The sequence below is a fragment of the Heterodontus francisci genome, chromosome 4 (genome assembly GCF_036365525.1).
Source record: "Heterodontus francisci isolate sHetFra1 chromosome 4, sHetFra1.hap1, whole genome shotgun sequence".
Lineage (NCBI taxonomy): Eukaryota > Metazoa > Chordata > Chondrichthyes > Heterodontiformes > Heterodontidae > Heterodontus > Heterodontus francisci.
In genome coordinates this window covers 75,586,634-75,611,266 of record NC_090374.1, presented here as the reverse complement: position 1 = coordinate 75,611,266, position 24,633 = coordinate 75,586,634, and the positions used below count along the sequence as shown (strand labels likewise).

Below are 24,633 nucleotides of genomic sequence, written 5' to 3'. Positions count from 1 at the left end.
AAGTATTTATTTGGATCCCTCTTCCTGCTGTACATTATGGGCTGGATTTTACCATTGGCGGATGGGACTTCGCCACTGATGTAAAAGTCGGTGGTGAACCCACTTCCACCTAGCCCGGGGATCCGACCTGCATTTTACGGGTCCCCGGGCTTTAATTGTGCCAAGGCAGAACTTCCACCTGCTTGAGGGAGGAGGTCCCGCCTCAGTGAGCTGCTGGCCAATCAGTGGGCTGACAGCTCTTAGTCCCAGCAGCGCCACCGGGAGTGGTGGCCACAGCTGGGACTGCAGCCCAGCCGACGCCATGGAGCCAGGTCCTCAGGTAAGTTGGGCTTGCCTCGCCGGTGGGGGGGGTGGCGGTGGTCGGGTGTGGCGGCGAGAAAGAGTAGTCGTTTGGGGGGAGGGTGGTGTCTTGGGTCGCAGGGTGGGTTAGGAGGTGGGGGCACCCCTCATTCGGGCACCCTGTGCCCGACAGCCATGGCACCCCCCCCCCCAACTCGTGGAAAGGCCGGCAGCTATCACTGGGCAGCCTTTCACACCCCCAGCACGCCCGCTTGCCACAGGTAAAATACCTGTGGAGGCGGGCGAATGCCCTTAAGTGGCTGTTAAGTGGCCACTTAAGGGCCTTGATTGGCCTGGGGCAGGCGGGCGGGCGGATTCCTGCCCCCCCGCCAACCGCCATAAAGTTGGCCGGAGTCGGGAGCGGGGTGGGAAGGCCTCCCGGAGCCCCCACGCCACCATCCGACCCGTTGGGGTGGTGTAAAATTCAGCCCTATACCTTTCTTTCTTCCTTTACAATGTTATGCTGGTTTTAGTTATCCGTAACTGACTTTTGGATGATTCCCAGCCTTCATTATAGTTTTTGTATCTGTTCTTCTTAGACTTTGTTATTATGCTGTTCTTATTTATGGTCTTGGTCATTCTACTCTTCTCCTTTGTCCTTGTAATGATCTATTTCATCTATATATGTTTTAAAATAGTCTTGTAAAAAATGTTTTTAACCTGCTCTTGCTTTTCTTTAAGATCCTCCCCACAGCTCATTTCACAATCCCAAAGCCTGTTCACCTAAACTCTTAAAGAGCTATCTTATTTTTGCCCTTAGCCTCCTGTATAGTGCTCAACCTAATGTTCAATGGAAAGGAAGTGCTCATCCATATCTAAAATACTATTTAGATCTGATGGTATACTAAACATGAACTTTAATGTAACGTCCACACTAGTAGCCTCCAGTCATTTTTGTCTCTGTACTTTCACCCCTCTTTTTCAATCATTTGGCCACTTTACCTATAGAATAATAAAATGTTTCATATTTGTTCAATTATGATTTATTTTATCTTACTTACCTAGGCCAACACTTCAGTATAGCACTGAAATGGAATGTTGCATTTTCAGAGGTGTTGCTTTTCAGATGAGACATTAGACCAGGGCCCTGTCTGCCTGCTCAGGTGGACATATAAGATCCGTGGCACTATTTTAAGAAGCGTAGGGTAGCCTGGCCAATTTTTATCTGTCAATCAACCCCCAAAAAACAGAGGGATAGAGTTTCCACTTTGGGCACAATTGGTGATTGTGGTGCAAATTGCACCCATTTTGAAATATCTTTTCTCCCCCTAGTTTTTTGTTCAAATTCATTTGCATGTCACCAAATGCAAAATTAGCCATGAACCAACACAATTGGGTGGCATTTTAGAAAGCAATTTTTTAGTTAAAATTTTGCTTTAAAACATTTTCCTTCATATATTTAAAACTGATAACTTGGTGACGTTGGATTGAAATAGCTTAAAATAAGCATTTTAAATTACAGTGTCAATCCACAATCCCTGAATAACCTGATTTTAAATTATTGAATTTTTTTTTAAATACAAAAAACAACTTTCTAGTTATATTGGACTATATTAGTCAGTTTCTTAGTAAATTAAGACAAAAATCACATTTAAAAGCTTTTAAAATGGACCTTTTAGTCCTTGGACCCAAAAGAACTGGCTTAATTTTTAAAGCCTCCATGAAGGCCTGCAAACAAGCACAATTAGATGAAACTCCCAATGGTGATTGGGGCACAGCCAATTTGGGTGTGGCCGCTTCCAGCATGATGTTTTTAAAACTAGTGCAAACGATCGTGGAAACTGAATGCAAATTGTGTTTAAAATTTAATAATCCTTTGTGCTGGTATGCTGATTTCGGCCAAATTGCACTGAAAAAACTAGTGCAACCGAATGGAAACTCCTGGCCAGACTGTCTGGTCAATCATTCATTTGTTCTTTGTGGAACCTTGCTGCATGCATACTTGCCTACATAACAACAGTGTCTGTGCTGTAAAATTAATCATTGGTTGTAAAGCACTTTGGGATGTCATACAAGAGGCGTTAGACCAATACAAGTTCTCTCTTTCTTTAACCATATCACTTGCTACAGCATGTCACAATGTTTCTTTTGGATTCATTGGAGAAAGACACTAACTCACACTTTAATTCACTTTTTTCCAGAATGTCAAGACACTGGATTTCCTTATTCCACCCCCTCACCCCCATCCCCATCTTCCCTTTCTCCTTTAACATAGAACGGAGATGCCAAAACTGCAACCCCTGAACCATGGCAATCTGGTCTTCAGAGCCCAGGCAACTCAGTCCAATTTGCATTATTTCTTAGTTGTGTTTGTGCTCTTCGAATTTTGCAGGTTTCAAAGGGGCTGTTTTTAGCACTGTCACCTTTTGGATGAATGAATCCCAAATTCAAGTACCAGTGGCCTACTCCTTCTCCTAATTCGTATGTTTGTATGTTAGGATCTGTTTGTATCTGCAGCTTAAGATACATGCAGATTAACAGGAACACTGATTTGAACTTCATATGCAGATCCTGTACCTCCATGCTATTGTACAAGGGAACCCACTAAGACAAAAGACTTGTACATTCCTGATCTACAGTCATTTAAACTTTTAACACTAAAGCTTGGTGTCAGCTAACCATTGCTTCTGGAGAACAGGCAGGAAAGTGGAGTTGAGGCCGAGATGAGATCAGCCATGATCGTATTGAATGGCGGAGCAGGCTCGAGGGGCTGAATTGCCTACTCCTGCTCCTAGTTCTTATGTTCTTATGACGCACCTTGACATTTAATTTGGTTTCTCAATTAAAAATGGAAGGCGATAGTTAAAAGAAGTAATTTACTTTAAAAATTATATCATTCAATGACGTGATCCATTTTAGCCATCAAAATTTACTTTTAGTCCATTGTACTTTACTGCAGACTTCTTTGCTGCTGTCAAGACCAATCTATATGTAATATATTAAAAATTTACATCTGCACACTTCCTGTCTGCCTCTGGACCACTTGACTTCCTTTTGTCACATTTTTGTCACACTTTTTGTGCCAATTTTTCACTTTATAAATTCCTACTATAATGTGTTTGGCCAACTTAAGCTTGTAACATTGTAATTACACTATCTAGCTGCTGAGTGGCTTTGTGCTCAGTGTGTCAATACTTTTAGGGTCCCTCTCTGAATATCTTCGGAGCCTCCAATCTTCATATTGTTTCTTCTGCGGGTAGTTTTAGTTTCGAGTTTTGACCTTTCCCTCACCATTTTGTTTTACAGTTTATACAGAGTTTTATAGAATGTTTCACCTTCTAATTTATTCTGTCACTTCTGAAAATAAATAGACATGAGCCTTCCCCTTCTATCTCTTCTTGCTTCCATGCACAATTACTGATAAGCTTGGTGGGTGGAAGTGCATGTCATATTAATGTGACAACAGTTTTTAATACTAAGAATGAATTGTAATAGGAAATTTTATCAGCTCCTCACATTACTGCCTCTAAAACTGATCCTTCTTGTCCCCTCTTCTTTCTCTCCTTCCTTTTCCCATTGCCTATCCCTTCCTTGCCAGTGGTAAGTAGTTTTGATTATAATGATTAATAATAATGAGGACATATGAGAATGTAATACAAATATAAAAGTTAAAGGTGGAATATATGACTTTAAAATGGCAACTGAACTATATGTGCGTGTCCTGGTCCAAATATCCCTGGCCTTTAACCCCACTTCAGCTGAGGACTACATTTGGCCTTGATTGCCTGCAGTCTCCCTAGTCTATATGAATTGTATTTTGTTGTATGTAATCTGGAAGTCCATCCAATAGCCTGATTAAGAATCGGTGAAACTTGTCAGGCTAGGAAAATTGAGTTCAAATGTCAAATTGAATGTGGAATTTAAATCTAGAACACCCTCGCTTCCACCATGGGAAGAACAGGATAATTTTTAACAACTGCATATAATTGATAATTTTGTTGTACTTTTTGAGCTGCTGTGAAATTAAACTTACCATATAGCCACTGAAAGATTTGCTATGTTTAAACATATTTTTACACAACTGATGATTTGAGGGGGTCCCAATGATTAAAAATATTGCGGGTGGAAATGATCTTTGGCAAAACACCTGATTTTCTTTTTCGTACAATAATTAAATCTGCATTTAATTACAGGTGTAAACATTTAGCATATAGCTTAGTCAAGCTTATGTCATTACCAGTAATCATAAGCTATCCTATGTGGTACTGCACAGCAAGTTTACTGTAATTTAAACACTATGGTTCATTAAACACTTATTTTATGTCCCTAAATAATTATGATTTTGTCTTAAATTAAGCTACACTTGTTGTAATATTTTACCAATGGCATAAAAGGAAAAGAATTGTGTAAATCTAAGTAAGTCTTAATGCCATCCAGCAGACAATTTGTCAAACTTTAATCAAGTTTGATGTCACTGAAGGGATTAGTAAAAAAAAACTTAAAAGCTGCCAGTTTTGTACTTCGCACTTTTGTTACCTTAATTGTATAATTATTTCTGATTTAGTATGATTCTTCCAATCTTAAATTCACAGATCGGAACAGATTAAATACATTTCCCATGGGTTAACAAAATGCTATGTTAAAGATATTTTATGCAATGATTTATTGGCTCTGCCTTTTAATACGTTATTACATTGATAATTCATGCTCCGAATCATTATTCCTACATTTCACTACCATACCTTTTATGCCTATAAATAGTACAGGGATTCTTAGATATTAAAATGATGCTCTACATTAGCTTTATGAAACTATATTCCCCATAGTTCTATTTTACAATTCAGAAGAACAGTTCTTGCAAAATTCATTCTTTAATAGTTTCTCTCTATCTACCCTACCAACTGCTTTAACCATCCTAAGCAATTTAATTATATCATCCCTTAATCTTCTCTATTCAAAGGAATACAAACCTATCTATGCGACCCGTCCTCATAATTAAAAACCCTTTTAGCTCTGGTATCATTCTGATGAATTGGTCCTGCACCCCCTCCAAGAACAATAATTCTTCCAGTGGTGTATGTCCAGAAATTAATGCAGTAATCCAGCTGTACAGCTGTAATATAACTTACACCACTTTTTATTCCAGCCATCTTCAGATAAAGGCCAACATTTTATTAGCCTTTTTAATTATTTATTTTTCTAGTGTCCGCTGTGGCTCAGTTGGTACCACTCTCACCTCTAAATTACAAGATTTTGGGTTCAAGTCCCACTTTAGGGCTTAAGCACAAAAATCAAAGCTAACACTTCAGAACAGTAATGAGTGAATACTGCACTGTAGGAGACACTGTCTTTCAGATGAGATATTAACCTGAGTCCCCATCTCCTGTTTGGGTGGATGTAAAAGAGCCCATGGCGCTATTTTAAAGAAGAGCAGGGGAGTTACTTCTGGTGTCCTGGCCAATATTTATCCCTCAATCAACATCACAAAAACAGATAATCTGGTCATTATCACATTGCTGTTTGTGGGAGCTTGCTGGGTGCAAATTGGCAGCCACATTTCCTACATTACAACAGTGACTATGCTTTAACTTCATTGGCTGTAAAGGGCTTTGAGATGGCAGGTAGTCATGAAAGGTGCTATATAATTGCAAGTCTTTTTTTACTTGTCCAATAGCATTTAGTGATTTCTGCACTTGGGCTCCTAAATCTTGTGCATGGCTCATCCACAGTTCCTAACTTCTCGCTATTTAGAAAACACTCTGATCTAAGGACCAAAGCAGATGGCCTTATACTTTCCGACATTGAACTCTATACACCACAGTTGTGCCCGCTCAGTTAATCTATCGATGTCCCTTTGCAACTTTCTGCTTCCCTCTACACTATTTACTGTGTCATCTAACCATCAGCAAACTTGAATATACAGCTCTCTATTCCTTCACCCAAATCATTTGTAAATGTAATGAAAAGTTGAGGCACGAGTACAGAATCCTGAAGGACACCATTAGTCACATCCTGCCAATTTGAGTACATATCCATTGTCCCTACTCTCAGTCTCCTGTAATCTAACCAATCCTCGATCTAAGCCAATTTCATGCACTCTCCTGTTTGTTAACAGTCTCTTTTACGGAACCTTGTCGAAAGGTTTCTGAAAGTTCATATAAATAACATCTCTCGACATTCCTTATCTACCACATTTGTTTCCTCAAAAAATTAAACAATGTTTCTTAGACATGACTTACCCTTCACAAATCCATGCTGGCTCTCTCTGATCACCTCATATTTGTCCAAATGCTCAATCACTCTGTCTTAATATCAGATTCTAGTAACTTCCCCACAACTGGCATTAGACTAATAGGCCTATAATTTTCTAGTTTATCTCTTTTACCCTTAGACTCATAGAGTCACAGAGTTTTACAGCACAGAAACAGGCCCTTCGGCCCAACGCGCCTGCACCGACCATCAAGCACCCGTCCAAACTAATCCCATTTTCTCACACTTGGCCCATAGCCTTGTATGCTATGGCATTTCAAGTGCTCATCTAAATACTTCTTAAATGTTGTGCGTGTTCCTGCCTCTACCACCCCTTCAGGTCCTTCTTAAATAATGGAATGACATTGGCAGTTTCCCAATCCAAGGGAACAATTCCTGCATAGGAGAGTTTTAGAAGATCATGACCAATGCACCAACAATTTCCTCACCTACTTCTTTTAATTCCCTGGGATGGAAGCCATTGGGTCCTAGATATTTATCTACCTACAATCTCATTAATTCCTCTATTACCATTTTTTTTTTAGTCATATTAAATACAAAGAACAAAGAACAAAGAAAATTACAGCACAGGAACAGGCCCTTTGGCCCTCCAAGCCTGCGCCGATCCAGATCCTCTATCTAAACATGTCGCCTATTTTCTAAGGGTCTGTATCTCTTTGCTTTCTGCCCATTCATGTATCTGTCTAGATACATCTTAAAAGACGCTATCGTGCCTGCGTCTACCACCTCCACTGGCAATGCGTTCCAGGCACCCACCACCCTCTGTGTAAAGAACTTTCCACGCATATCCCCCCTAAACTTTTCCCCTCTCACTTTGAACTCGTGACCCCTAGTAATTGAATCCCCCACTCTGGGAAAAAGCTTCTTGCTATCCACCCTGTCTATACCTCTCATGATTTTGTACACCTCAATCAGGTCCCCCCTCAACCTCCATCTTTCTAATGAAAATAATCCTAATCTACTCAACCTCTCTTCATAGCTAGCGCCCTCCATACCAGGAAACATCCTGGTGAACCTCCTCTGCACCCTCTCCAAAGCATCTACATACAGTTAACTTATCCCCTTAATTTTTTTTTAGTTTCCCTGGTGTCCACTATTGATGTCCCCCAGGATTCTGTACTCAGGCCTCAGCTTTTCATTACATTTACAAATGACTTGGTGAAGGAATAGAGAGCTGTACATCCAAGTTTGCTGACAGTTAGGGGAGATAGTAACTAGTTCAGATGGGAACATAAAGTTTCAAAGGGACAAATGGTGGCATATGGTGTTCAATCCATATCCTTTACTGTGTTATATCTTTGGCCTCCTTATCTCGAGAGACAATGGGTAAGCGCCTGGAGGTGGTCAGTGGTGTGTGGAGCAGCTCCTGGAGTGGCTATAAAGGCCAATTCTAGAGTGACAGGCTCTTCCACAGGTGCTGCAGAAAAATTTGTTTGTCGGGGCTGTTACACAGTTGGTTCTCCCCTTGCGCTTTTGTCTTTTTTCCTGCCAAATGCTAAGTCTCTTCGACTCGCCACACTTTAGCCCCGCCTTTATGGGGTGTGTAAACCAATACAAAATGGCTATTTAGCAAGTTTAACATTTCCTAATTTCCAATTACGATATCACCTGCATGTGTCATTAAGGAGCCCACACTAGTCTTAGCTACTCTCTTTCCCTTAATAAATTTCTAAAAACCATATGGGTTCTTTTAGCAGTTCTTACCATTCCTTTTGTGTCCCTTTGGTGTTCTTTATATCACTCCCAGTTCACAGGATCTCTACTGATCTTTGCTTTTGTATTAAGCCCTTCTTTATGTTTTATATTATCTCATTTCCCTTGTTGATCAAGATTGTTTAATTACATACATAAGGACTTTCCCCTTCAGGGGTAAGTGCAGGGTTTTGTCTTTTACCAAATACATTTTCGAACAGCTCCCAATGTTCATCTGTAATTTTAACCACTAATAGTTCTGCCCAGTCTATTGTGGTCAATTCCTAATACATTGCTCCAAAGTCAGCCTTAGCTAAATTTGAAACATTGGCTCATGATTCAAACCACCCCTACTCAAACCTAATATCAAATTCAATCATATCACGGTCACTGTAAGCTAGCTATTGCATTACCATTAGATTATTGACTAATTCAGGCTAATTACTCATCACTAAATCTAATATGTCCTGTTATGAGAGAGTACTTCTCATTTTCCAGTATACATGCACATACTTATTCTTGCCAGCAAGTGTCAGTGGACAATAGACAGCAGAAAATGCCCTGACTAATTTTTTCCCACTTTCTTAGCCCAGAGATGCTGTGGCCAATGTAGTACTCACCATCAGTTTGGCTGAGATCAGCTAATTCAATACACCTGGATCAAACTGGAGACCATCTTGGTCTGTCGGGTTTGTACAACACCATGCAATATGTTTGTTTTCTAAGTTATCAGCAGAAAGTGTACCTTTACTGATTTGGAAATTGTAAATATTGGAGAAATGGCTTAGTAACACAGATTAGCAGGAAAGAATATTAATAAAATGTGGCCTGTTTTCTGACTAATTTAATACTTATGAATCATTACATTGAAAGAATGACTGTTACAGGAAATAACTCATGCCATCATACACTATTTTCCCAATATTGATTTGAAAGATATGTACACAAACTTTATTACTCACCATTTTGTCTTGCACCAACAGCAGCAACTATTACTGGAACTGTCCACTGGTTAAGTATCCTCTTGATCATCGGCACATAATTATCTTTCACTTCTTGAAATGAGGTTTTGTCGTTGACAGAATATTTGAGGACAATGATGTCTGCCAGCCCAACCACATTCCGTGATCTATACCAGTCATTGTCGAATAAATCCTAACAAAAAGATAATGAGAACTTTCAGTGAGTGACATTGAGAAATCAAAATGTAATCGGGAAGTTAGAATCTTTCCATGAATTGCTCTATTCCAAAATATTTTTTCATTCTTAACCACAAGAGTGGTTAACCACAATGTACTGCAAGTCAGCACTGCTAACTTAATTATGTACAGGATTAGAAAGGATTCCAACATCACCTGATCATGTCACATTCAGAATTCTTTATAGCAGCTGAGTGCCTGCACTCCTCGCCATTCTCCCTCCCTAATACAGGCACACACAATACTATTCAATGGCAATCATCTAATAGAAGATACCACTCATAAAGCATTGAAGTGAAGTATCCCAATACTGCAAAATAAAGGGCAACCTGGTAGCTGAGCACTATTGGTAGTATTAAATGGTGATACTGTTTTATGTATACTGTTTTATGTAACTTTTTATAACAAATATAGTTCGACTTTATTTATTACTACTGAAGGTAAAACAATTAAGACTTAATATAAAAAGAGAATAATGGAAACACTCAGCAAGTCAGGCAGCATCTGTGAAGAGAGAAACAGTTACCATTTCAGGTCAGTGATCTTTCATCAGAACAACTTAATGTTTTATGGCCTCTTTAATGTTTATTAACACTCCTTAACATAAAACAATAAATCTTGTAACTACCAGAAGGGTTATTGAGATTGATAACCTATCCAGTGGATTGACAAAGGATCTCATAGCTCCCCAGACAAATGGCCAATGTATCTGCTTCCACATCATGCTGCGGTTGGAAGACAATTTTTCCATTACTTTTTGTTTTTTGTGACATGTTCTTCTGACTATTCCCATCCAGTAGCCAGGGAAAGATGAGTAAGTTACAGAAAAGCACCAGGAGCAGTGGCCATATTTCAGGCATCTGGACTTCTTGGTGTAGAATCTGTACGCCTTTCAGTGCAGGACTTTAAATTGATCTGAATTTCAGATTTTCCTTGAGAATAGCGTTTGACCATATGTGAATTTTTGGAGCTTTCAACAGTTAGTTTACAAAATGTACATTAAATTTGTCAAACTTTGCAAATATACTTGTAAAACAATCAAGTAATTGCTAATCATTGGTGATCAAAAGACACTAAATAGTTGAGATTTGCATTTCCACTGGATTAGAATAAAGGAATATGACTTTGGAGAGAAATTGGAATTGATTGCATCCATTTTCGAGCACTAAAAGTGTCTGCAGAGGTTCAAAATGGCATCTGCAGCAAATGCGCACACTTTAGGGGCAAATCGGGTCAACCGTCATATTGGTGAGGATATTAGTGAAGGCACAGTGAATGACCACCTGAAGTATGCAGAACAAGCAGATCATAACATCAGTCAGTGATTTGATGATAGTGGTGCTGAAGGTGCTGGGGATATGGTTCGGAAGGGCTGGGGCGTGCACCAAAACCTGGAGGGAGCGAGTAGCTAGGGTACACCATAAACTGAGTATGTGGGAGCAGCAATTTCTCTCCAATGTGGGTAAGAACCTGGTCATCAGGCGCGAGGTGCTCACGTTGTTGCTGTATGTGGCGCAGGTCTGGCCCATGCCCCACTCCTGCGCCTTGGCGGTCACCCGAGCCATTTTCCACTTCATCTGGGGATCCAAAATGAACTGGGACCGGAGGGACTCAATGTTCAAACCTCTGGATAAGGGCAGGAAAAATGTACCCAACGTCACCCTCATCCTGATGACCACCTTCGTGTGCGGCTGCATCAAGCTGTGCGTAGAGCCCCAGTAAGCAAACACCAAGTGTCACTACGTGCTGAGGTTCTGTCTGTCCCCAGTGTTGCGAAGGATGGGTTTGGCCACATTTCCATGGAACGCTCCATCCAGCTGGACTGTGCCGTACCACCTATCCTTCGTGGGAAAGTTTCTGTGGGAAAACACAGTTGACCACCAATCCATCAGGCTGTGGTCTGCATGGAATGTCCTCAAGGCCCTACGGGAAAAGGAGATGGTGGATCTGGTTGGATGATTCCCCGAGCAGACTGCCAAAGTCATTTGGCAGAATGTCTCATCACCAGAACTTTCAAACAAACACCAAGATGTAGCTTGGCTGGTGATGAGAAGAGCCCTCCCCGTCAGATCCTTCCTGCACGCCCGGAGTCTCACCCCCTCCGCACACTGCCCTCGAGGTAGCTGGGCAACAGTCTCTTGCCCACCTCCTTCTGGAATGTGTCTTTGCAAAGCAGGTGTGGAAAGAGATGCAGTGGTTTTTGTCGAGGTTCATCCCAAGCAGCTCTGTAACACGGGAGTCTTTGCTCTACCGGCTGTTCCCAGGGACGCACACCGAGATAAACATCAACTGCTGCTGGAGGACCATCAATTCGGTGAAAGATGCCCTTTGGTCTGCCCGAAACTTGCTGGTCTTCCAGCGCAAAGAGTTGTCCACGACCGAGTGTTGTAGACTGGCACATTCCATGGTCCAGGACTATGTGCTGAGGGATGCACTAAAGCTTGGGGCAGCCGCAGTAAAAGCTCAATGGGGAAAGACCACAGTGTAAGGTCCCCCCACCAAAGTGAAACGAGGGGCTGGATCCATGGAAAACCCCTTGGGCTGTATCCAGAAAATATGGGTTTTCTGCAAAATGTACATGGCATGTAAAGTGAAATGGAAGGGTTGTGAGGCAACTCACTCCTGTATTGAAGGAAACTGATCTCCTTTGCACTTTCTGTATTGTCAACTTGGTGCTGTATTGAACTGTTTTGTAATGTATTTTTTACAGATTTTTATGAATAAAGTATATTTTGGAAAAAAAAGCGGTGCTGTTTTGAAGCTCAGTGCTCCACCTAACGGCCTCTCTTAACCTCAGACAGCTGAAAGCACATTTAGCAGCTGGAAGGCCTCTTCATCAATGCTATTTACAGGGATCATCAACTACTTATAGGTTAGTTGCTGATTGATTACTTCTGGCTATTGCTTCACTTCTACAATTGCTTGATGCTTGATACAGTTGGTTAAAGTTACAAAAGTCTACAGGGTGTGGTGTGGCATGTGCTGAAGGACTTCAAGGTATCTGCACAAGCCAATTGCTCCCAGACTTGTGTGCAGAAGTAGGCATTCCCTTTAGAATACAGCATGACTTGAAGAATGAACAGAGGCCATGCAAAGCAGGACAATCTGCCCAAAGAGGGAGGAGCAGAAAGGGAAAACAGACTCTCAGTAGGAGGTCATATTCACCCAGGATGTTCAGGGAACAATTCGCCTAACATGAACCTCAGGGAGGAACAATGTGTGAGACGTCTCTGCTTCAGTAAGGACATTCTCACTGAAAGCTGCCACCTGCTGGAGCCACAACTGCAACCTCAGAGCAGGGCAAGGACCACATTGCCAATGGTTGTAAAAGTGACCATGTCAACGAACATTTATGTATCTAGGTCCTTCTGGGCTGGAGCTGGAGATATTTGCAACATCTCACATTTTGCCATCCACTTTTGTGTGAGGGAGGTCACTGAGGCACTCTTGTTGAACAGAGCTAACTAAATTTCATTCTCTCGTGCCAGAAAGCAGGAGGCAGAGTGAGCACGCAACTTTGTAGGCTTCCCATGGTGCACAGTGCCACAAATGCACACACAATGATTTGGGGCACCACATGACAACTCTGCCATATACTGGAATCGTCTAGTGTGCGACCACATGCGGCGAGTCATGCAAATCAATGATCAGTATCCTGGCAATAGTCATGAAACTTTCTCTCTGTGGTAGTCCACTGTACGAACTGCATTTTTAAGTTACCAAGGCAAACCAAAGGGTGACTGCAGGGCAACAAGGACTATCCGCTTACTACATGGCTGATGACTTAGGTGCACAATCCATGCACACGTGTGCAGCAGGTATAGATTGAAAGCCATGCTGCCACACAAAATGCAATACAGCAGACCATTGCCATGCTGAAACAATACTTCCACTGCCTGGACCATTCTGGAGGAGCCCTGCAGTACTCAGCAGAGTGGGCGTCAAGATTTGTCGTTGGCTGCAGCATGCTGCACAACCTCGCCACTGTGAGGGGACAGGTCTTGTCTCCAGCTTAACGGTGAGCAGCAGAGGAGCAGGGGCATGATGAGGAGGAGTAGAAGCATGAAAATGTGGAGTAGTGTCAATAGCTGAGCTGGTGATTGAGACTGTGAAGTTGAGTAACAGTGCACCTTCATCATCACTGTCTTTCTACTGTTCCTCCACTGCCTGGCCAGGTTGCACTTCTGGGCTATCTGCAAGGAGAAATGACAAGGGTAAGAATGTGGGGTGGGGTTGGAAGGGAAAGTAAAAGATGGATGCTTACACCATGTTCAGCTTGTAAATCAGAAGAGAGTACAGGATATGGGGTAGGTGGGATGTGAGAAGGAGGGTTAGGTATGTGGATACCATCATCTTTTATGCTTTCAGCCATATTGCTGGCCATGGCTTCAGCAATGGGCATTCCAATAATAACTGGCACTATCCCCTCCATTGGAGTTAGGACATGCTAATGAACCTGTCCCCCTCCAGTCAGCTCTTGCTCCTTCCTTTTGTACACATCTTGTCCTCTAAGAGGGAGGAGTATCAGTCAATGTTGTGCAATCTGTTTGGATGAAGAGGCTGTCATAGTTGGGTAGCTAGCAGTGTGTGCAAGCTGTGAGACATGGATGTGAGGCCTGCAGCAGTACTCAGTGCATAAGGGTGTAGTGTAGCATATGAATGGCAAGTAAGAGTCCTGATTGTCGTTAGATGATTAATGTGTGTGGTAAGTTGAGCAGTGTCTGGGGCTAGTGATGCAGTTGGTAGGATATGGCATTTGAAGATGCATTCACTAACTTTGACCATTCATGTGAGGTCATTGGACTTCTTGCAGCACTGCATGCAGGTCCTCGGGTCTTGACTTCTGACATTGACCTCCATGCTATCTGCTCTCACTGCTTTCTGCCAAAATCTTCAGTGTAATGTCCGAAAACCTTGGAGCCCGCTCTCTCCCATGTTAGCCCCCTTCTGATGGGTCCAGCCGATCAAGAGCACGGTTACCACTGGCTGGACAATGAAATCACAGAAATGAGTAGGGAGCATGGAATTGACATGCTGCCTGCAGAGCAATCAACGGGCGAGGTTCAGCACACATCGCAATCCCTGCACCCATTTCCAGGTCATATCGAATTTGGTCCCTGAAATGTGGTAGATCTGATTCTGAAAAGAGCTGCTAGAAGTTAAATGATTTGATTGCCATTTTCAAATGACCTTCATTACCAATAAGTGACAAAAAATCTGGAGTTTAGGAATGATAGGAGATATGTGGCTGTGTCATTACTGGAGATTGCTCAATTTAGATTCTGGGAACATTTTAGTAGGAAGCTTAGTGTCTGTTGACACTGGCACAACAGAACTTTCTAATTTCATTCCCACATGGAATAAACTGACTATAGGTTAGAATCCCCTGATCACTGAAAGTAACATAGGAATGAATCCTTCATGCAGTAGGATCAATTCTCTGTGGGCAGAAATGATGATGTTTTAAAAGACAATTATATTCCAGAAGCCCTGAAGGTGATACTCAAGATAATTCTCAGCTAAATTAATTACAAATGCTTCATATTGTAAAACACACAGTAAACAATCTATGAAAACCACTATACATAAAATTGAGGCTCAATTTCAAACACTCCCAAAATCTTGTTCTTATGGACCTTCAGGAAAAAGAAATGCAAAGTAAGCATCTTCACAAATCATAATTTAAATTCTTTCTCATTTCAAGTCAAAGCTTTTTGAACAGAAAGTCAAAGCAAGTCCATCAACGTTAGATGGCTGGAATTGGCTGACTCATTGCCCCTATTAAGCACCAATAGGAAAGATTACTCAAAATTGCATACAAATGCTTTCAGCCATACAAGATGGTTAAAAGGAGTTACTGTATTTAAATTCCATGGACCCTATAAAAGAATGATGGACACATCTTTTACTAAACAATCCCAGGAAAAGAAAATTATGATTATCAGTATAAATCCCTGTACCATGTGGAAGATAGAATAGGGAAACTGCAATGCTACCTTAAAAAATGCCCTGACCACTGATGAATATTTGATTGACTTTTTACAAAAGAAGTTGACATACACCCTCCTCCATACACAACAGACAGCAATAGCCTCCGTATTGTCCTAACATCAAAATGTCAATTACACCAATCTTAAAGAAACCTCACAATTATCCTTTCTTGTATAGTACTGATTTCAACTCATAATATTCATCCAGCAGTGCAATAGCTGAATCAATGCCTTTCAATGGGAAAGGGTCTCTCATATACTTGGCTTTATGTACTCATGAGTCATATTGAGAGTCAACTTCTAAGTTATACTACCACATTTGCGTTGCTACGCTCCCAAAACTGGTTTGCATAGATGTGAAACTGACAGTATAACTGCAGTCTTAGAGACATGCTATATGTACTTGCCATATAGGAAAAATGAAATCTGTAAAAGAATTATGGCATTGCTTCATGCATAAAAAAAAACTCTTGGCATCACTTTGGTTAGCTAATATTCTATCAATCAACAAATGATTCCAAATTTTTTTTTAAAGACTTGCATTTAATTAGCACCTTTCCTCGTCTCAATGAAGTACTTTTTGAAGAAGTGTAGTCTCTGTTGTAGGTTGGGAATACCACAGCCAATTCCTATACAGCATGGTTCCACAAACAGCAATGTGATAATGACCAGATAATGTGTTTTTTTTTGTGATATTAATTGTGGGATAAATATTGGCCAGGATACAGGGATGGCACCCCCATATTTCTTCAAATACTAACATGGAAAATTTTATGTCTACCTGAGAGGCCCAACAATGCCTTGATTTAAGGCTTCATCTGAAAGACAACACCTCCAACAGTGCAGCATTCCTGAGGTACTGGAGTGTCAGCCTAGATTTTGGTGCTCAAGTCTCTTCAGTGGGACTTGAACCAACAACCTTCCAAACTAGAGGCAGGTGTGCTACCAAGTGAACCACAGCTGATACAAACAGATGATGAATGATCCTATTAATAAAGATCTTCATTAATTTTATAGAACAGAATTTCCCACTTGGCTGCTGACATTCTCAAAGTCGTCAGTGGACAGCAATCTGTCAGTAACTGTATTTGAGTAGAAGCTGAGCATGCACGTCACAGGAGTTTGTGAAGCATATTATAAGATATACAACACATGCACATAATAATTATTGGTGGACTTCTGAATTCAATTAATGAATTCTTGAGTGCAAGGTTTTTTCAAAGCAGTTCCTATAAAAAATATTCTATATTTAGCTCCAGCATCTCACTTTAATTTGTCAGATCAATTTTGATGAGAAAACGTCAAAAGTAAATTATGTTTAGTATCGAACAAAAAGCCAAATCTCAAATTAAGAAGCAGGTATAATTCTTACCTCCCTTGGCTCATCACTTCAATTCCTTCTGCCATTCCCCTCTGGCATTTTGCCTTTGACCTCCTCTACTGCTCCAACCAACAACAGCAGTAACAATGTGCATTTATATAACACCTTTAACATAGCAAAATGTCCCAAGGTGCTTCTCAGGAGCATTATCATTCTAAAATTGATACCAAACCACATAAGAAAGTATTAGGGCAGATGACCAAAAGTTTGATCAAAGAGATAAGTTCTAAAAAGCACCTTAAAGAAGAGAGAGATATGGAGAGGTTTAAGGAAGGAATTTCAGAGCCTAGGGCCTAGGCAGATGAAGGCTGCCAATGGTGGAGTGATTAAAGTAGGGGATGCACAAGGAGTCATAACTAGAGGAGCACAGAGATCTCAGAGCATTGTAGGGCTGGAGGAGATTACAGAGATAACAAGCAAGGCATGGAGGGATTTGAAAACAAGGATGAGAAGTTTAAAATCAAGGCATTGCCGAACCAAGGACAACACAGACTTTAGGATCAGTCGTTCATCTTCCTCTCAAGCATTCTTCAACACACTGGTGTGAAATTCAGGATAAATTCACCAATCCTGCCCCCTCAGCTGGGAACCACTCTTAAGGGGAATGCAGGTCACAAAATTGGTTCTGATTTGTTGTAGACCTATCCTTGATGCACGGTCTCCTTAAGCTCAGGTTCCCACTAGCATCTCAGGATCAGAGAGTTTGCTTAAATGACTCCAATAACTTCAGACCTTTATTGTCTGCCCAATTTTCCTGCTGGATTTTTCCAAACACATTCATCTGCATTCCCTTCCATTCTGGAGTCACCTCATTTACCCTCAGTCTTTCCAATGTGCTTTCAAATGCCGGAGATGTTTACAGAACTTTACATCGCTTTCCAACACTTTAAAATCAATTTATAGCCCACTAAATCTGGTGGCTGTCATACAGTCATATACGGCACAGAAGGAGGTTATTCGGTCCATCGAGTCCATGCTGGCACTCCACAGAGCTATGCAGTCAATCCCACTCCCTGGCTCGATCCCCACAGCCCTGCAAGTCTATTTCTCTCAAGTGGCCATCCAACTTCCTCTTGAAGCCAGTGACTATGGGTGATTACATTTTAAGAGTATTTTTTAGATTTTCTTTCCCATCATTTCTTCTTAGTATGTGGATGACACCAACAGGGTGACATTTATTGCCCACCATAGTTGCCAGAGAAGAATGTGAACCTGCAGTCTTTGTGATGATGCTGTTCCATAATGTTAGGTATACAATTCCAGCATACTTGAACCAGTAAAAGAATATATATCCAGGATGGGTGGTGGTGTTCCCACAAGATTGTACCTCCTGTCCTTTCTGCGGGAGAGATCATAGGGAACATAGTGCTATTGAAGTGTAAATGACATAAAACTGCACGCTAAGAGAGCCACTGGCTGAATTGTCAGAGTGATCAGTCTCTGTTAACATTCAGAAAGCAAAAGGGAAATAAGGCGGCTTACAGGGCATGACAATATCAAGATTGAAAAGAATAAGAAATAAAATCAAGAAATAGTGATCAGGTATTACCTAGTTTCTATTCTGAAGACTGAAAAAAAATTCCTCCTTTTCCTATACAGCTCCCTTATAGCTCCAGGGAATTTTCCTGCAAGGATATGGTCCCACGTCAGTTCAGGTGCAGATTCTCTCATCAGTACCGCTTGCTGCTGCCACAGAACTAGGCCCAAAAAATTAACGCCTCCCTCCAACACAACAGGCAGGAACTTGGCAGAAAATAATTTGGGAGATGATTTATCTTGCAGAGAGCTGGCGCAGACTCAATGGGCCGAATGGCCTTCTTCTGTGTTGTAACCATTTTATGATTCTATGATTTTATGTATCTGTTCTTATTGGTCCTTGGTAAAATGATTTAAGGTACTGGTCAGAAGTTGCAAGAACATTGTCATTTCAGTAAATCTAGTAAAACTGCTGCAAACAGACAAACAACCAGAAAAACAGGAAGCAAAGAAGTCGAAAATAATGAATATAGTGTCCAAATACAGGAAGAGAAAGAAGAGGTAAGAATCAGAGGAAAGAAATCCAGCCACTTGCTGACAAAGAGTGCTGAACATGTATTTTTCGAAATCATTCAAAGTGCATTTGAAAATGCATCCAGTTACCTGAAAATTACTGTAATTGATGTTATGCACTCAATCTTATATTTTCATTAACAGATATGGAGATTACATTTGGAATTCCATATATTTATAGAAAAACTGAAACACAATTTACTCTTGTAATTTGCCAGTGTTTTGCAGATTGGCTGGGATAATACAGTACGAGTACTTTATTTATTGATATTTGATGCCTCATTTACAATGGGATCCCATTGTGTCTTTTATAGGTAAAAGCAAAGGTTTTCTACTTGTTGATGAAATACTGTTAATCAAGGCAAACATGATTTTTAATAATCATAATAAAGCAAGCTCTAGAAAGAGAAAGTCATGGCTATACATTCATCCAACCGGCAGCAGTGCAATGAGGAGAAAGGGAATATAAGAAAGCATGGAACGTGGAACATTTGTCCCATCAAGCCTGCTTTCTCACAGAACATGTACAATCTACCCTCTCACAGACTCCATCCCACCAAGTTAATCATCAGCAAAAAAGTTCTGCATTCATATTTTGTTCTTCAAAGATATTCCCACTGCCCCCATGACATAGGATCCACTGTATATGATGCAGTCTAGTGTGGATGTATCGTTCAATCTGTCATGGGAAAGCAGGATTGTTTTTTCTCCAGAATCAGGTCATCTGAAATTCAGGCTGTCCAAAACCAAAATCTAAATTTGAAGGCAGTATTATTGAGCTAAAAGTGTCCAGAAAAATAATGGCTTTGAGACTGAACTAGCAATCCAGAGGGTTGTGAATTCAAATTCCATCAGGAAACATTGTGAAAATTAATTCAATAGAATCTAATAATTTATGCACTGGCACCAGGAAAAAGTAACCATGAAAAGCTGCTGGATTGTTGTAAAAAAACAAACTGGTTGACAAATGTCATTAAGGGACATTACACCCTATCTGGCCTGGCCTACATGTGACTCCAGCCCCCTACTAAGTAATTGATTCTTAATAAAAACAAGAAATGCTGGAAATATTCAGCAGGTCTGGCAGCATCTGTAGAGGGAGAAGCAGAGTTAATGTTTCAGGTTAGTGAGCCTTCATCAGAACTTCATCCAGTTCTGATGAAGGATCACTGACCTGAAACGTGAACTCTGCTTCTCTCTCCACAGATGTTGCCAGATCTGCTGAGTATTTCCAGCATTTCTTGTTTTTATTTCAGATTTCCAGCATCTGCAGTATTTTGCCTTTATTAACTCTTAATATTCTCTGAAGTGGCATAGAGAGGCATACAAGGAAAGGGCCTATCACTATCGTCTCAGCATAACTAAAGAGGGGCTAAAAATTCAACCTTTCCAAAGTACCCATCTTGAAAAGAAACATAAAAAATGTTGAAATGGCTACTTAGCATAAACAATGTGCTCAAAATCTGTCCCTCAGCTAAATCAACCTTTGATAGCTGCACTAGTGGCCTGGATTTCACAGTCAACAGTGAAGCGAAGGTGCTTGCCGCTGACCTTGAAGGAAGTTGCCCACAAAGACCTAGCTATCTCTGTGGTGTGGATTTCCCGATGTCAGTGTGAATCTGGTGCCAAGTCAAGGGGATCTCCAGGTGTCCAGCAACAGTGATGTCATCAAGCAGCGTAAGTGGTCAATCACATTGAAATATTCTCACAGACAACATACCAGGAAGTAAAATGCACTGAATTTTTCACTTTTAATTAAAATTTTACAGAGAGAAAAATAAATATTTGGAACATACAAATAAGATTAAGGTAAAAGCTAAAATATCATAAACAAACATTTTTTTTAAATGTTATTTTAAAAATCTGATTTTTTTTATCATAACCTCAACATTCCAAAAATATAAAATTAGTTTTTCAGGTTCACTGAGTAGTTATGAACTTAGCATGCTGTTAAAAACTGAGTTGCACCTCATTCAACAAGCTGTTTCTTTTTCATGGGCTTTTACAGCAAGACTAATAGTGTAAAAGGGCAAGTTCCCATCAGTTTAGGATTTCTACTTGATTGCAGTCTGTGGGGCTTCTACAGCACACCAGTTGGAGAAGCGTAGAATATCACAGCTTTGCTGTTTAAGGCCAATGTAACTGATTTTCTCAGATTTTCAAAATGCAGTTAATTTAGGCTCCTTCTAAGCAATTACATTAAACCAATGGGGATCGGTATATTTTTTCTGCTGGAAGAGATAATAGGTGTCAACTGTTGTGAAATTTTGTTGTGCTTTGCTGCTATAAAGCTACAAGAAGGACATTAAAATAAAGATTTCTCATACCAGATAAAGATTTTCAAAAAGTCTGCAATAGAAAAACTAAAGCATGCATTGAAAGTCCTTCCTTACAGTCATATTCATTCTTCTATATTATGAGAATAGTGACTAACTATTTATGAAAATATAAGGGTGCTACCACTGGCCAAGTTCTTGAAAATGCTTGTTATTCAAATATTTACTTCCTCACATTTCAGTTATATATTTTCAGCTCTCAATTATTTATTTAAAACATTGTGACTTTTGTGTTGTTTTCACTGAGGCAGAGCTTTTCCCATTTCATTCCTAAGTGTTGTGCTCCAGCTGTTGCCAAGGAAGGTCTTGTGATCAGAATTCTGTGCTGTTCATCATCCTGAGTGCACACTTACCAGAGCTAATGTCTACCTGCGTGTCAAGCTGCCAAGCCTTAGCAGTGCATCAAAAAAGTAATATTCCATTTACATGCCGCCTCTACACTTCTCTTTTGGGAAGCAAGTTTCCGCAAGTTTGAACATCACTACTCGCAGTTATGTTTGTTGCTAATAGGATAACACACTCGCACAATGACTGTCATTGAAATGATCCTGCAGTTTGTTACATGAAATTCGCACTTCATTAACACAAGCTAATAATAGGTACCCCTAGCAGTTCCCAAAACAGTACAGTACATTCTGATTGATTTACTCCAAAGTCACTACCCAAGAACAAGTGATCAATTTAGTAGGACTGGCTGTACTGTAATTACTGAAACATGGAAAGCACAATTTTTGCCATATAAATATGTGGTTAGAAATGTAACATAATATACATTGAGGAAACTATGTTATTTTCTTTGTCTTTTATAACTTTACAATTAAGACCTTAATAGCAATTTCAGTCTCTGGGAGCTAATTTCTGAAAGAAACTTCCTTTAAATCAAGTGTCTGGAACTGACTTCTAGTTAATGTGACAATATCAGTAGCTGGTCTCTAACACAATTGATCACAGAGAGTTTAGAATGTGAAGCACAGCTGTGATACTTACCTTCTATGATGAATTCCATTTACCCTGGCATAATCCTTTAAGACCACTGTACAAGTACTTGCTGGGGGGATGAAGTCTAAATAGGCACCTCCTGAGGTCAATTAAAGACTAATTATTATGAAAAGATTCTGTACATTGGCAGTTCCTTATAAATCCTGGCTTGATGGCCTTGTGGAGACCCGGGACAAATCAAGAGAAATGTTTTTTTTTAATTTAAAAAAACCTCACAAATAGTCGTGTTATGATTTGTGTTAGATTACGTAAGTACCTTGCTCTATGGCAGCAAGGACTGGACAATGTATGTCAGCCGAGATGGACATCTCAACGTATTCCATCTTTGCTGTCTCCGGAGAATCCTTGGCATCAGGTGGCAGGACCGTATTTCCAACACAGAAGTCCTCGAGGCAGCCAACATCCCCAGCATATACGCCCTACTGAGCCAGCAGCACTTGAGATGGCTTGGCCATGTGAGCCGCATGGAAGATGGCAGGATCCCCAAGGACGTATTGTACAGCGAGTTCTTCACTGGCATCAGACCCGCCGGCCGTCCATATCTCCACTTTGCAAACGCAACATGAAGTCTTGTGACATTGACCACAAATCGTGGGAGCCAGTTGCCAGCGATCGCCAGAGCTGGCGGACAGCTATTAAGGTGGGGCTGAAGAGAGGCGAGTCGAAGAGACTCAGCAGTTGGCAGGAAAAGAGACAGCAGTGTAAGGAGAGAGCCAACTGTGTAACAGCCCCGACAACCAACTTCACCTGCAGCACCCGTGGAAGAGTCTGTCACTCTAGAATTGGCCTTTATAGCCACTCCAGGCACTGCTCCACAAACCACTGACCACCTCCAGGCGCTTCCCCATTGTCTCTCCAGACAAGGAGGCCAAAAGGAAAGGAAGGAATGTAATGACACTTGAGATATTATGGCCTGGACCGTGCTGAGCACAAGACTTGTGTATATATGGACAATATATGCTTGAGAAATGATGCAAATAAAATGCTTCAAAAGTAAAACAAATGGGAGAATAACTGTTCCACATAATTAACGAGCCTCTAATAAAACCGCATTCTTTGAAATTGGAAACTTTAAAACCGCGTATTCTCACTATCACCTCAGGAATGCAGATGACCAACTGAACTTCCGAAAGTAGAAAAGGGACATTATTGATATTAAGGGGGAAGTGATCTGACGGGGTTTGGCAGCACAAAAATGACATGGCGTTTTTAAATTTCAGGTGATCCTAAGCGAGCCCCATTCTGTAAACGCAAAGCGGGTTCATGGGTCATTGTAACTTTTTGTTCCCTTACCCAACTGGGACAATCGTGGATCAGCACTCGGACTCTGCCGAAGACATAAGCGTGGTACTCGACGAAGGCAGGAAATGTGATGTGGGTAGCAAAGCTTAGCAACCGCCTCTCTTCAATGTGCCGAATAATTGCATGTCTGCCGAAATAGGTGGTGATCAGATCCGGCTGCTGCAGGCTGTCTTCAAAGCCCGCTTTCTCATTCCCCAGAGCCACGATACGAACCGACCTAAACAAGTAAGAAGTTACACACAAAGTCAATGGACCAGCATTAGCCTGAAAATATCCCCATGCAATACGAGGCTTGCAGTTCTTTTGGGGCTTTGTGTTGTCTTTTCCTGAGATCAATCTATCCAGGCTGACTTTTGCACCGAATAATAGGACTGAACTAAAAAAAAGCTCCACTTTCCATTACCGAACCGGCGTGTGCAACTTACATGATCAATGTTGTCTCGGCAGCTTAACAAAAGCGTGGAGTAAGCGGCGCGATTTATTCATAGTTCTTTCGATGCGAGTAACAAAGAAACTAGAAGTGAGCTGAAGCCACCACTATGGCTCTTTGCCCTGACCAGACAGCGTAAAATGCAGCAGCAGCAATAGCCAGTGATAGGAGGCGGTGAACTTTACTCTCCCCGTCAGTTTCACCGTCTGCTTGTTATTAGCCCAGGAAAGAACTGATATTACTGGGCACGTCTGGCACAATCAGCAATCACTGTAGTCCGGACAGGGTTTATATATATATATATATATATCCACAAAGCCCGGTCCAGTCAGAGGCTTCTGACGTCAGTGAAGCTCATCAAGCAGAGAAATTAGATTTAAATCCGTTCACAAAACACTAATGTAATCCGAGCGGCCACAAGATTTATATCCCACATATCGATTGCTGTCAGGCGGCTGCCGAGTCCCGGCTACAATTCTGGCTTGACTCAAGCAAGTAGAGAAATCGTGATGCTAATCGATTACGTGAATGACAAGAGGTTTCCTCAGCCATCGGGACATTAAGGGTAAAACAAAAAGAATTGTGGCAGCGTCCTTGTATCAATATTCCCTGTGTGTCCTCTAACGTGCGAGCCGAGGACAGTTTGCGGCTGTCAATTGATACCATTGTTTAGAACTGGTGACCTAAATGAATAACAAAACAGCAA

At 41.0% G+C, this 24,633-nt stretch overlaps 1 protein-coding gene across 1 annotated transcript in view; it reads right to left on the bottom strand.

The window, feature by feature from the left end:
- Window positions 1-24,163, bottom strand: part of rhobtb3 (Rho related BTB domain containing 3) — a 145,607-nt gene extending 121,444 nt beyond the window's left edge. Inside the window, exons 1-3 of the mRNA XM_068029003.1 lie at window positions 23,923-24,163; window positions 23,489-23,714; window positions 9,204-9,396 (exon numbers count right to left, since the gene is read on the bottom strand). Of these exons, the coding sequence (XP_067885104.1) occupies window positions 9,204-9,396; window positions 23,489-23,714; window positions 23,923-23,924 (421 nt within the window). The 5' untranslated portion in view covers window positions 23,925-24,163. The remainder of the gene's footprint in view (window positions 1-9,203; window positions 9,397-23,488; window positions 23,715-23,922) is intronic.
- Window positions 24,164-24,633: the final 470 nt, after the last annotated feature.